Here is a 15,158-nt window from a genome sequence, read left to right on the forward strand (position 1 = left end):
ATGCACAGTGACTGTCAAATGAACACCACATCTCATTTTACAATCAATGGGATCTGTTCTTGGTGACTATCCAGTGATCTGGTCTATTCCTACGTCATTTAGTTAGTAATTGGTCAGTCAAAACAGATCACCAACCTGTAAAAACTCAGAGATTACCTGTAGAAGGTGTTTTCTCTGAAGCACTGAGGTAAAAACATCTTCTTCTGATTCCAATTCAGATTTGTAAAAGAGATCGCAATTCTGGCAGGGTAAAGGGTCACTGCTCATTGCCATCTCTTTATCTCTACACCTGGTTCTGTACTCTGATTAATTGTTACTGGCTGGGTGACTCAAATTGGGAATTGAATGGTCATCAGACTGGGCTACCCTACTTCTTCCTTTACAGATTTCCTTATCCTTTAATCGGGATCAGAAAGAGAGATGAAACTCCATTTGGTTTACAGTTCAAGGAGCTGTCAAATCATGCATTAAATTTTCAGTACTTACAAACATAAGGCGGGTTGGTATGTTGTCTGACTGCACCAAAGGATTTTTATAGAGCCAGATTTCTTCTGGCTGGATGACTCGCTGAAATGGATCCAAAAACTCCGTAAAACTGAAACAAAGCAGTGACAAAGCAGTGAATTCTTATGATGGTCCAATAACCAATCAACCAGTGGTAATTATTCAGCACTTATTACGTGTGGAGGAGTTTACTAAGCGCTTGGGAAAACACAATACAATAGAGTTGGTAGATACGGTTCCTGCCCACAAGGAGCTGACAGTCTAGAGGGGGACGGATACTAATATAAATAAATTACTGGTACATAAATCACATAAGGGCCTTGGGGCTGAGGGTGGGGTGACTAGTAAATGCTCAAAGGATACAAATCCATGTGCAAGGGTGACCCAGAAGGGAGAGGGAGTAGGGCAAATGAAGGTTTATTTGGGGAAGGCCTTGGAGGATTCATGCTTTTAATACATCTTTGGAAAAAGTGGTGGTCTGTCATGTATGAAGGAGAGGGAGTTCCAGGCCAAAAGGGAGGACACAGAGAAAGGGGTGGTGGGGGGATGGACGATATCGAGGTAAAATGAGCAGGATGGCATTAGAGAAGCAGAAGCAAAGTGTGCAGGCGGGGTTTCTTCAGACTCTAAGGAGGCTGGCATATCCTCAACTGGAAGGCAATAAACGCAGAAGCTGCTATGCTGCTGACAACGAGTCTTTGGGGTTGACGGACCGCAGCAGCAAACCTAGACCTCCTCAGAGAAGGAAGATTAGCCGGTAGGACCCTCAGTGTGCTTACGGCCTGTGAAAGAATTTTACAACTAAACTTCAGGTTACGATAACACGAGCATAGGTTAACTTCAAGGATGGACTAAATTGACATTAAGCAGCAGCGTGGCCTAGTGAAAACAGCATGGGCATGGGAGCCAGGGAACCTGGGTTCTAATCCCGGCTCTACCAACAACCTGATGTGTGATTGTGGGCAAATCGCTGAACTTATCTGTGCCTCAGTTTCCTCATTTGTAAGTGGGGATGCAATTCTTGTTCTCCCTTCCCCTTAGACTGTGTTGACCTGATCATTTTGATCAGTACTTAGTACAGTACTTGGCATGTATTAACCACTTCACAAATACCCCAATTATTGTTAATATTGCTATAAATTTATTACTGTAATATATTTTTTGATCTGCTTAATGCAAGCTCATCAAAACAGCAGTGTGGTTACTGGGCTTCCATCGTGGCCATGGACTAAGACCTTTAGACATAAATGAGGACAGGAAACGTGTAAGAGCATGGGTTTAGGAATCAGAGGTCATGGGTTCTAATCCCGGTTCCTCCGTCAGCTGTGTGACTTTGGGCAAGTCACTTGACTTCTCAGTGCCTCAGTTACCTCATCTGTAAAATGGGGATTAAGACTGTGAGCCTCATGTGGGACAACCTGATTACCCTGTATCTACCCCAGCGATTAGAACAGTGCTCGGCACAGAGTAAGCACTTAATAAATACCAACATTATTATTATGTTGTTGTTGTACTCTCCCAAGTGCTTAGGACAGTGCACTGCACACCGTAAGTGCTCGATAAATACCCTTGATTGACTGGCAGAGGGAGGCAGTACGTTTCAAACCAGGATTGGTAGCTTTATTTGGAAGCCTAGACAAATTCATCATCCAACCAAAAGGCTCTTCCGCATCTCTGCATATTCATTCAGTAGTATTAACTGGAGTGCATACTATGTGCAGAGCACTGTACTAAGCGCTTGGAATGGACAATTCGGCAACAGATAGAGACAATCCCTGCCCAGTGACGGGCTCACAGTCTAAATGATCACATCTCCTCTGGGAAGCCTTCTCTGCCTCATCTCTCAACTCCCCACCCCATTTTCCCTCCTTACTGAATCGCTGATGCATTTGAATTTTACAGGCTAAGAATCATATTCTCACCCCACTCTCACTGCACTTATGTGCATAGCTTTTCTACTCGGTTGCTTCCCCTTCTGGTAATTTATTTAATATTTGTCTGCCCTGCTAGCTTTTAAACTCCTTGAGGGTGGGAATCACATCGACTAACTCTATTGTCCTCTCCCATCTGCTTGGCACGGTGCTCTTGCCCAGTAAGCTCTCAAGTACCACTGATTGATTTTGAGAAAAACCGATCATGAGTTTTGGGCTTGACGGTGGATTTGTTGTTTGCAAAAAGACAGCAATCTTCAATCTTTCCTTCTGAGCAACCATCTTGAGGGAAATAAAGGGAAAAAGGAAATGAGATTTTCAAACAATCCAGAAGGGTGAACAATCGGATGAGCCTGGAAGAGGTGTAACTCTAGGAGAGTTGTAGAAAAATCTATCTGAAATTTCTTTATTTCAAAGAAAACCCATTGAGTGAATTTACACAGTGAAACAATGAAACTTTCTTCAGGGGATTTCCAGAAAACTCCAGTTCAACTCAAGGATAAATCTTGACTGTCAACAGACAACCAAGTTTTTCCCATTTCAAACTCCAGGAGTGAAACCCTGAGGCAACAGAGGTAAGAATGAGCCAAAACTGTTAAACTTATATGAAAGACAGAACATTAATGCGGCAATGAAGACCGCAGCGGAGTACATTCTGACGTCAACAGGAAATACACCAGAAGGTTTCTTATTTCACTTTAATGTTTACTTCTACCATCATGTACAGTGTGCGTGTCTTCACTGCAAACTGTGAAACGGAATTACTAATTGTGGTTCTCAGAGTGGATGTGGTGAAGGTCTATAAGACAGAAAGGTAAAATACTTCGAAGCCATCTAATAAAAAGTGCACAATTATTTTATAACTACATGCAAAATCCAACTATATATAAAGTCATCATCACCTATACATATTCATTATGCACAGAATGCCTCCCTACATTTATTTTTATCTGGTCCTCTGGAATATTTTCAAGCAATGGTGTTAATATAGGGTGCTGAAGGAAAGCACTTTTCTATGCTCCAAAAGGATCAATTAAAATATTATAATGAAAAATCATAGGAAAGTAAAGAGAGCTCTTATAAAATAGGCAAGTAAAAACATGAAGAAAAACAGTAGAGGAGGGCGGAAGAGTGTGGGCGGGGGAAGAGGGGGGAAATAACATTCTTTTCCCTTCAGGCAAACCTTGGCTGCCAATTAATCTTTCATGCTAAAACTCCGTGAAATGGAATTACTCCTTTTCTAAGCATCCCCTTTGGGCACCTGAATATGAGCCTCTAACGGAAATTCCCTATATGCCCCGCCTTAACGATCATGACGATTTATAGGTTTCCCTACTAGTCTGACACAAACAATTCATTTTTCTTCATCCTCTTCAAGAATACAATCTATTGCCCTTCACGCCACGGTTGTGAGCTTCTTAATTGAAGGGACACTGTGTTCACAAACATCAACAGCTCCACGTACACATTACTTCAAACATACAAGGGCTGATTTGCATTACTGAATAAATACGTTTTTTCATGATTTCACCCCTGGTGACTTCTTCTTGCCTTATGTTCAGAGACAATTACTTTTGGTCTGACACGATCTATGCTTCGGCCTTTCCAATTGTTTCATAGTTAAGCTCGATGGCAAAGGCCAAGATTTTAAGTACATCTATTCCACCTCTTCCCCTAGTTCATCTGTAAACTGGGCACTTTTATCTCTCATGGCTCCTCTAGAGAAAGGTTAATCCAACATTTCTACACAAAAGAAACTCGAGAGAAAAGGTTCCTAAATCAAAAGCAGCATCCTAAGAATCCAAAGAATGTCCCAACAAGGTGTTCGAGTTTAAGAGATGAAATGAAAAGCCGAAACTGATTGTTCTTCAAACAGTCACAGCTACTTTCATCCAGACTGTCCCTTCTGCTAAAACAACCTGACTATTCTCCATTCCCACTTGGTCCAGGGACACTTACTTAGCCAAGGACAAGGGATACATTTCCTCCTACTTCATAGAAATTTGGTGCATTTGTTTCTGCTTTCTATTGAGGCGACCTTTTCATTCCTCTTGGGAGTAGATTTTTAAATCATCTCTAACTGTGCCTACTGAAAGTGGATAGAATGGTTTTAGCGATACAAAGTGGATTTTATATTGAAGCCATCAACACTAGATCCAAAGGGTCCGCAGAGAAGTGCAGCATTTGCAGTGGTCCCGTTAGTTTGCAAGCCTATATTATCTGAACTCTTTTGGGATGATGGGGGTGCTGGGAGGGGAGAAGTGGGGAAGTCATTTTCTTTGCTTCGATACCTTCTGGGGATCAACTTGCATCCTCGCTTAGCCCCGCATCTCCGGAGAGAACTGAACTTCCAGTCAGACCAAAGAAGAGTTAAAAACCTGAGCTGACCCAATAGCTATCGCTTTAGAACCTCCATTGCTTCTTGCAAATCCCTTCCAAAAGTGTCCCCCTCAACACTCAAATCATCATCATCCTATTTACTAAGGACTTACCATGCTCACAACACTGTATCGGATGGCTACTGATTTAGGCACTGGGAAGCCTATAGGAGTAAGAGTATTTTATCTTGCATTAGGCAATGAAACAGCCATGACAGAATGGAAATGCTCTGTGAGCGTTCTGCTGCCTCAAACTCCCCCGTGGGACATCTTGAGTGGCAGAAACAACCTCCACCCCCAGTCCCACAGCATTCTGATTCAGTAGACCATTTCAAAGATGTGGTTAAATAAGGTTTAATTGATTTCTCTTAGGAATTCTACAGGCTGCATCAGGCTTCACAATCAAATTAAATTCTCAATCTGCAACCTGCTTCAAAACATTCACACATAAACCTACATCTGGCCTATCCTTTGCCATTCACCAGTTCCACAACAAGGGCTCTTGGTCCAGAAAGAGGATCCTACTATCATTATTTCTTATGTTTGGTCAGGGCTTATTTAAGATGCTTAGAGCCTCCTCCATATTGCTACTATTGATTTTATGGCATCAGACATTCTGCCCTCAGAATTCTGAACCAGAGGATTGTACCAGACTACTCAATGATTTCCCTGCCTCCAGTGTCTCCACTTTCCAATATATACTTTGCAACACTACCAGGATCATCTTATTGAAGCATAATTCAGAGCACACCTCTTGGTCCCTTCAAGCCCTCCTTTGGTTTCACAGTTCCTCTGGGCCTAGCAAACATGCCTCACGATCAGTTTCAAGTTCTAGTTCATATCCCCACCATAAATCTGACAGACCTCAAAGCCCTCCTAAAACCCACCCACCTTCTCCCAACAATTCTCTTCTCTGATTACCTCCCAATATTCCAATTCACATCAATTAACTAGCCACCTCAAGCCCTTATGTTTTTATTTCCACCCTTCCTCAACACTTGTATATGTGTGTGTACATGCATATATACATATATATGAGGGTCCCGAGGGACAGAGACTTCTTCCAACCTTATTAGCTTCTATTTACCCCAGTGCTTAGAACTGTGCTTCATAAACACTTTACAAATACCACAATTATTTTTTTCAATTGTGTAATCATTTCTTCTAGTTTATTTGTAAATATTTTATGAATGTCCCTCTCAGGGAGTATGCTTCTTTGGATAGGGTATGTCTCTTGTACTTCTGTGGTACTTCTTCAAGAGGTTAGTACAGTCCACTGACCTCCTGCTTCACCCCACCTCACCCACTCACCAACGTGGCCACACAATCTCTTCATCTCTAGTCTCTATCCTCACCAACTGAAATCCTCTCTCTGACCAAAACCTCCTTACCTGCTTTCTCTCCCAAATAACCCTCCCCACAAATCTGTTCTGTTCTTCAGGGACCTCCAAACCTTTGACCCCATCCAATTTTCTCAAGTCATAATGCCCCATTTAGTCTCCCTCCCTGAACTACCTTCTCTTCACAACCAAATTGACACCCTCAACACCACCCTCTCTACTGACCTCAACTCACTCACTCCCATTTCCCTTAATCAAGCCTTGGCCATTAACCCAAAGCCTGGATCACCTCCACAGTCTGCTCCCTTCCCTACTACGCACGGGCCACAGAGGGCTTGCTGGCAGAAATCCAGATATCAGGCCGAACTCGTCCACTTCTAGTTCATCCTTCCCTGCATTAACTCTGCCCGGTAACTTATTTCTTCATGCTCATTGACTCCAATGGCCTCATACACCCTGTACTCCCGCCTCTGCCATCTCTTGCCCTTAATGACCTGGTTATGTACTTTGAGAAAACAGAAAAATAAACAGAGTTAAGTATGTGTTTTGAGTGTACTTTAAAACACGTAACAAACTGTTTCTGGAATCCATATACACACATACGCTCACACACACCATTTAATATGGTGCCTGGTACAGAGTAACCGTTTAACAAATGCCATGATCATTTCACACACACACACACACACACACACATCATCTAAGAGGCCTACATCTCCCTTGTATTCTAAATTTACGTAAGCCGCAAGGAAAGAAACAGAAGACTCACAGCAGAGGGCATTTCTCCAATGGGTGCCTCCAAAAGAGCTCATATCATCACACTGCCTGGAATTCATTCTAGGCTGGGGGATGGGGAGTGGGCAGGTGCCAGGGAACTCCCAAATTTCATCCTTCCACTGGAGCTCCTGGGGTTGCAGCAAAAACATCTGCATGCTGATGCAGCCGTATAGGCTGGGAGGAAGCCTCTTTTCAACTCTGGTGGGGTTTAATTATGGTACTTGTTAAGCGCTTACTTTGTGCCAAGCACCATACTAAGCACTCAAACTGGACCCAGCTGCTGTCCCATTTGAGGCTCACAGTTCACACATCTTCCAGAGCCTGTGAAGCTTTCGGGCCAACCTGGAGAATATCTAATATGAGCATTCTTTCTAGGGAAGGTCACAGATTTCATTTACTTCTACCTGTTAAAAAATGTACATCAGATAAATTTTTTTGTTAGGTGGTTGAGTACTTGAGATTTTGACAAAGAAATGGCTAAATGCCAAAGATAAACTGAGAATCAGACAAAAGACATCACATGGGCCAGAGATAGTAGAGAAAGTGGTAAGGTGAGATAAACAGGTGCCCCTAGTTTATCACCATCTTTCTAGGGGCCAAATGGAAGTGAGAATAATTCTATTATGTACATAGAGGGAATGTGGGTGTCTCTTTGCAATACTAAAGAAAGGCCACCTTTATTATTTAACTCCAGTTAATCTTGTGGGGGGTCATCCAACTGAATGTCTTCCTATATGCATACTTGGGTAAATCAGATTAAAAAGGGAAATGAATAAAAATTCCAATGTGCAGAGGTTGGAAAAACCATGAATGATTGGAAACATTTAGTATTCATGGAGGTGGTAAGCAACACATTTGCAAGGCAATTAACACCCATCAATATCGTTAAACATTTGGGGTACATGCTGAAGCTGTTCTTTCAAAAAACAGAATCAGCACACTGAAGTCATAATGGGATTCCCACTTGCCCCACAATGAAAGATCATGAAAAAAGGAAAGCTGTTCTGATAAAGGCCAAGTTTCTTTCCTTCATTTTAACTGCTGAGATGCTACATTCATTCTTCAAAATAAAATGCACAATGCAATGTTTTCTCTCCTCTCTGATTGACTTACTAGAGTCTATAATCTTAGTTTAGAGCCTTTGTACGGTACACCGGGACACGGAAGGATTTAGTATTCCTCCAAAGGATGGTTCACTGATTGTTCCAGACAAGCTCTGATTTTTCAGTAAAACAAAAACCACATGCCTTCTCTGTCCAGGGGAATGGTGTGATTAGTCAGCTATTATTTCCTGAGTAATTTACTAATTGCCCCTTCCCAACTTACCTCCCTGATTTCCTACTACAACCTAACCCAGTAATTTACTAGTTTGCACAGTATCATCCTCAACATGGTCTCAAAATTTCCTCTTACTAAGCCCTCATTTTTCTCTCTTCCCACTCCCTTCTACTTCACCCTTGCACTGCAGTTTGCACCCTCTATCCCTCCATAGCCCCATAGCGCTTATGAATATATCTGTAATTTAATTGAATCATATTCATGCCTGTCTCCCCCTCAAGACTGTAAGCTAATTGAGGACAGGGAACAGATCTACCAGCTCTTACATTGTACTCCCCCAATCGCTAAGGACAGTGCCCTGCAAATAGCAAACGCTCAATAAAGATGACTGATTGACTAAAGTGAACAATGGAAACAAAGCAGCCAGGCTTTACTGAGAGGAAGCGGCACGATCTAGTGGAAAGAGCACAGGCTTGGGAGTCAGACGACCTGGGTTTCAATCCTAGTTCTGCCACTTGTCAGCTGTGTGCCTGTGGGTGAGTCACAACTGCTCTGTGCCTCAGTTGCCTCATCTGTAAAATGGGGATTAAATGTGAGCCTCTCGTGGGACAGCCTGATTACCCTGTATCTACCCCAGTGCTTAGAATAGTGCTCTGCACCCAGTAAGCGCTTAACAAATACCAGCATTATTATTATTACTTGCCTGCTGTGTGATCTTGGGCCAGTCATTTCATGTCTCAGTGCTTCAATTTCCTCTTTTATAAAATAGGTACTCAACACCTATTCTCCCTTCTACTAAGATTGTGAACCCCCTGTGGGAGAGACTGTGTCTGATCTGATTATCTTGTATCTATTCCAAATGCTGGATACATAGCAAATGCTTAACCATAAACACTGACAAAACTAGACTTTCTCTCTCTCCAACCGCAAAGCGTACCTAAGTGTTGAAATGAAAACATTAACATTAATTTGGTGGTCAGAGTAATAGTTGCATTGGTAATTCGCCCACTGGCACAATGTACTGTATTCAGTAAAAGAAGCGAGAAATACATTCACAGGGAGCTTCTACTTTAATGGGGGAGATTACTGGGGGAATATCATTGAAAGTATCAGGTCATACCAACAATGGGGAGAAAGGAAAGGTTGGAGACAGAATGTAGGGAGGCTCGGAGAAGACTAAGGTTTGAAATAGAAGTGGAGCAGAGTGCTAGCGATCACTCACTCCTTCTTAATGGACTTACCCCGCTTTAAACTCTGCCCCTCTTCTGCTCAGGAACACCACTTTTCCTCCCTCGTCAACTCCCCAGTCCGCCATCCTCGCCAAACATCCCAGACTCCCTCTTGAAATCTCCAGTGCCTAATTCTTCTCTCTTGTCCCGATGGCTTTGCCAAGCTATGGTGTTGATAGAATTCAACTATCAGTCATAAGCTCCTCCAAATCTCCCTCACATCTCCAGCTTCCTCCCACCCCACCTCGTCTCTGATCCTGTTCAGCTATCTTCTCAGTCGATCACCTACCGGCTTTCAAAATCTTCACCCTCCAGCTGCACCTCTGAACTCTTCCCATCTCGCCTTCTAAAATAGCATGTGCCATCTCCTCTTCCACCCCGACCACCACCTTCAACCTCTCACCCTCTGGTGGCTCTTCCCCTCTGATGCCACGTCTCCCCTAACCCAGAAATACCTTCTCTGAATTCTACAGCATCATCCGATTATCGGGCCCTCTCCCACCTCGCATTCTTGTCGAAATTCCTTGAACAAGTTGTCAACACTCCCTGCCCCCACTTTCTCTCCTCCAACTTCTTGCTTGATCCATTTCACTCCGGTTTCCTCCCTCTTAACATCACTGAGACTGTTTTCTCCAGGTCACCAATGATTTCCTTCTCAAAAAATCTAACGGGCTCCGTATTAATTCTCCTCGAACTCTCAATTGCCTTCATCCCTGTGGACCACCTCCTTCTCCTGGAAATATCGTATTTACTATATTTATCATGTTATCATTTTACTGGTATTTATTGAGTGCTTACTGCGTGCAGGGCACTGTAGTAAGCTCTTGGGAGACTAAACTATAACAGAGTTGGCAGACATATCCCCTGTGCACAATCTCTTCCACCAGCTATTCATCTGACTCTCACCACTAACTCCTGGTGACCCTGTTTTCTCAGTGTACACATATTTTGAGAAGGGCTCATTCTCTCTCATAGTTGTAACAACAGCTCTCTGAGGATGATGCCTCAATCTACCTCTCTAATTCTGACTTCCCTCTGCAATCTCGTATTTTCTCTTGCCTCCTTCTCTTCGCAGATGATCCTCTGAGCCTTTAAGCTCAAACTGAAATCCTCGTCTTCGCTCCCAGACACTTTCCTCTTCCTATCTTTCCATCTCAGCTGACACTTCCACTGCTCCCCTCATCCCTGAAACCCCATTATCCTTAAACCCTCCCTCTCCTTCAACCCCCTCTTATCCAGTGTCACCAAATTCTATTAGTTTTGCCGCCACATTTCCAAGATCCACCCATCCCTCCCTTTCCCAACAGCTACCATGCTGATCCAAGCACTTTTCATAATCATAACTTAACATTAGAAGCCCCGGGGCCTAGTGGAGAGAGCACAGGCCTGGGAGTCAGAGGCTTTGGGTTCTAATTTCATATCTTCCACTTATCTGCTGTGTGACCTTGGGCAAGTTGCTTCACTTCTCTGAGCCTCAGTTACCTCATCTGTGGGAATTAAGACTGTGAGCCCCATGTGCCCAACCTGTTTACCTTGTATCTACTCCAGTGCTTAGTACAGTGTTTGACACATAGTGTTAAAATACCACTATTATTATTATTATGCCTCCATTTGCAAAATGGTGATTCAATATCCATTCTCCCTCTTTTTTAGACTTTGAAACCCATGTGCGACCTGATTATCTTCCATCTTCCTCAGTACTATATTGTACTATATGCCTGGCACATAATAAGCACTTAAATACCACAATTATCATTATTAATATAACACAGCTTGACCATTGCATCGACCTCGCTGCTGATGTCCCTGCCTCCACTCTCTCAAGTCTCCAGTTCATACTTTGCTCTACTGCCTGGATCATTTTTCTAAAATGTCATGCCGACACATCTTCCCACACTTCAAAAGCACTCAGTAGTTGTTCATTCCTTTTTGCATCAAGCAGGAAAACTCCTAGCCATTGGCTTTAAAGCACTCAATCAGCTCTCCCTCCTACTTATCCACCCTCTTGTCCAACTACACCCCAGCTCATGGTCTTCGTTCCTCTCAAGCAAAACGACTCAGTGTGCCTCCTCTTTGTTTCTCCTGCCTATAACTTCTTGCTTACACCCCTTTACCCTGCCTGGAACTCCCTCTCACTTCAAGTCCTCCAAATCCCAGCTTTCCCCATCTCAAGGCCCTTCTCAAATCGTATCTTCTCCAGAAGGCCTTTCCTGTTTTATTTCTCAACTCCCCACTGCCTCTGCCAGCTCTTTCAGGCCACGAGAGCACCTAAAGTACTCCTAAGCCCTAATGGCACTAGTTCACATGTCTTATATACTCGATTTCTACTAGATTATAAACCTCTTGAGGACAAAGATAACGTCTACTATTGTATCTTCCGAGTAATAATAATAATAATGTTGGTATTTGTTAAGTGCTTACTATGTGCCGAGCACTGTTCTAAGCGCTGGGGTAGACACGGGAATCAGGATGTCCCACGTGGGGCTCACAGTCTTAGTCCCCATTTTACAAATGAGGTAACTGAGGCACAGCGAAGTTAAGTGACTTGCCCACAGTCACACAGCTGACAAGTGGCAGAGCTGGAATTCGAACTCATGACCTCTGACTCCAAGGCCCGGACTCTTTCCACTGAGCCCCGCTGCTTCTCTGTACTCAGTACAGCATTCTGCACACAGTCAGCACTCAAGGAAGGCTTTTGATTGACTGATTCTATGGTCCCAGAAGACTGAGGAATAGGAGGAAAAGGAATTGGGAACTGTTCAGCGGGCATATAGGGACAGACATTAGGGATTTGGAGGGTTTTTTTAATGAGTTTCGAGGACCGAAGGGAGAAGTAGTGTGATCTACTGAAAAGAGTGTGGGCCTGAGAGTCAGAGAACCTGGGTTCTTATCCTGTCTCCACCACTTGTCTGCTTTACCCTCACTGTTCTGAGTATAGGGCTTGGCACTCAGTAAGTGCAAAACAAATACTATTATCATTATTATTATTACAGCACAGTCAACTGTAATCAGTGTGGGGTAATTATTGAATGCTATCTCCAGGGCAATGAATATACCCCTCCAAGCCTATAGAGTTGAAAGAGTGCTCCAAAGGAGAAAAACCTATACTTAGGGCTCTTGTGGAGTCCAGAAACACACAGAGGTAAATGCTGTCATGGAATTCTGTTACCTAAGGAGTCCATCGACTAAAGATAGAGAAGGAACAGGACTGTCTAAGAGCTTAGAAAAATGCCCAGTGCTTAGAACTTAGAAGTTAGAAGCAGCATATCCTAGAGCAAGATCATGGGTTTGGGAGTCAGAGGAGGTGGGTTCAAATTCCAGCTCCGTCACTTGCCTGCTGTGTGACCTTTGGCAAGTCACTTAACTTCTCTGTGACTCAGTTACCTCATCTGTAAAATGAGGATTAAGACTGTGAGGTCTATGTGGGACAAGGACTGGGTCTGACCTGATTATCGCTCTTAAAACAGTGCTTGCTACATAGTATGTGCTTAAAGATCATATTTTTTTAAAAGGGAATAGAAAACTCAATCAAAAAGATTTGAGAATCCTTTGGAAAACTGTTAAGCAGAGGGTAGGGGCAGCAGGCTATCAGGTTCCAGACTAATTAAAGGTCTATAGAGCTGCAGCACCATCTAAAGTCACGATCCTGGGACTTACCACAGAAGCAGCAATTGTAATAACCTCTTACTGTGTGCAGAGCACCGTACTAAACGCTGGGAAAAAATTCACAGGTGGGACTCACAATCTAAAAGTTTAAGTGGGAGAAGGAATCGGAGAGAGTTACAACGGGAGTTGTTATATTGCACTCTTACAACTACTTAGTACAGAGCTCTGCACACGGTAATCGCTCAATAAATATGATTGATTGAGTGAGTGAAGACATTAAAAAAAACACAGAGAGGCGAAAATGTGCTCCAAGTCTCTGCAGGGATGGAGGAATCCAAGAGCATTTGAGAACAAGACAGGAGCAGGGACCCTTGGAGACGGGAAGGAAGGCGTCAGGTCTACGGTGCTTTTCTCGGTGATGATGGCAGACTCCAAGACCACGTGGGAGCAGCTTTGAAGGGATTCTCAAAAAAAGATAATAAAAGTTGTAGCCCCAGTACCTCCACTCAAAATGTCTAAGGTAGATATTCTCATCTCCCCTTCTAAAACCATGCCTCCTCCTCACTTTTCCATCACTCTTGAGCTTCCCTGCTCCAGAAGACTTCTTCCTTACTAAATCCAATGGCCTTTACTCCATCCTAATTCTCCTTGACCTCTCAGCTGCCTTTGACACTGTCAACCACCCCCTTCTCCTAGAAATATTATCCAACCTTGACTTTACTCTCCAACCATTCCTGGTTCTCCTCTGTCAACTCTTTCTCTAGTCTTTTGCTGGCTTCTCCTCTGCCTCGAAAATTCTAACTATGGGGGTCCCTCAAGGCTCATTTCTGAATTCCCTTCTATTTTTCATCTAGATCCACTCCCCTGAGAACTCATTTTTTCCCCTGGTTTCAACACCCATCTCTACACAGATGACTCCCAAATCTAGATCTCCAGCCCTGACCTCCCTCCTTCTTTGCACTGTCCCATTTCCTCATGCCTTCAAGACCCCTTCAGTTAGATGGCCCACTGATGCCTCAATCACAGAATGTCCAAAACAGAATTCCTTATCTTCCCATCCAAACCTTATCCTTCCCCTGACTATCCCATCACTGTAGGCAGCACCACCATCCTCCCTGTCTCACAGGCCTACAAACTTGCTATTATCCTTGACTCATTTCTCTCATTCAACTCGCCTATTTTAATGTGTCACCGAATTCTGTCATTTTTACCTTCGCATCTCTAGAATCTATCCTTTCCTCTCCATCCAAACTGCGACCTCACAGGTCAGGCACTTATCACCTCCCGACTCGACTACAACACGTCTCCTCACTGATCTCCTTACCTCCAGACTCTCCCACCTCCAATCCATAAATCACTCTGCTGGCTGGATGATTTTAACCACAAAAATCATTTTGGGAATGTTTTCCTAGTTTTCAAAAACCTCCAACGGTTGCCCATCCATCTTCTCTCCAAAGAGAAACTTCTCCCCATTGGCTTTAAGACACACCTCCTGCTTCCTTACCTCGCTCCTTTCCTACTACAACTCAAACTGAACACTTCACTCCCTTAACACCAACCTACTTACTGTACCTTGAGCTCATCTCTCCATCTATTTCTTGCTCACATCCTCCCTCCTGCCTGGAACCACTGCCCACTTCAAATTCAACAGGGCACAACTCTTCCCCTCTTCAAATCCCTACTAAAAATCTACCTCCTCTGAGAAGCCTTACTTTAAGAATCTCTTTTCTCCCCTATCCTATTCTTCCTTGTCTCTACTCTGTCTCTGCCTTGGGCTGTCATCCCTTAAAGCATTTTGATACCCCCTAGCACTAATGTACATCTTCTTATACTCCTAGCTATAATTTCTTTTAATCTCTGTCTCCCACATTCAAATGTTAAGCTCTTTGTGGGCAGGGCTTGGGTTTTTCCAATTTGTATTGTATTTCATCAAATGCCTTGCACACTGTAAGTCTTCAATAAATATGACTGATGTATTAAACAGAGTTCATTCCTAAACTCCTTGCTGTCTTTCTATTATTTTAATAAAACTACTACCAAAACCTTCAGTTCGTCCCACATATGTCTCATAGTCACTCCTCTCTCTCTTACCGAACAGGTACCATCCTGGACTAA

General features: G+C 43.3%; 1 protein-coding gene across 1 annotated transcript in view; it reads right to left on the bottom strand.

Moving 5' to 3' along the window:
• Positions 1-15,158, bottom strand: part of PLPP4 (phospholipid phosphatase 4) — a 108,667-nt gene that overhangs the window by 69,106 nt on the left and 24,403 nt on the right. Inside the window, exon 2 of the mRNA XM_029081570.2 lies at positions 487-595. Coding sequence (XP_028937403.1) covers positions 487-595 — 109 coding nt within the window. The remainder of the gene's footprint in view (positions 1-486; positions 596-15,158) is intronic.

The sequence above is a fragment of the Ornithorhynchus anatinus genome, chromosome 16, assembly GCF_004115215.2.
Source record: "Ornithorhynchus anatinus isolate Pmale09 chromosome 16, mOrnAna1.pri.v4, whole genome shotgun sequence".
In the NCBI taxonomy this organism is placed as follows: Eukaryota; Metazoa; Chordata; class Mammalia; order Monotremata; family Ornithorhynchidae; genus Ornithorhynchus; species Ornithorhynchus anatinus.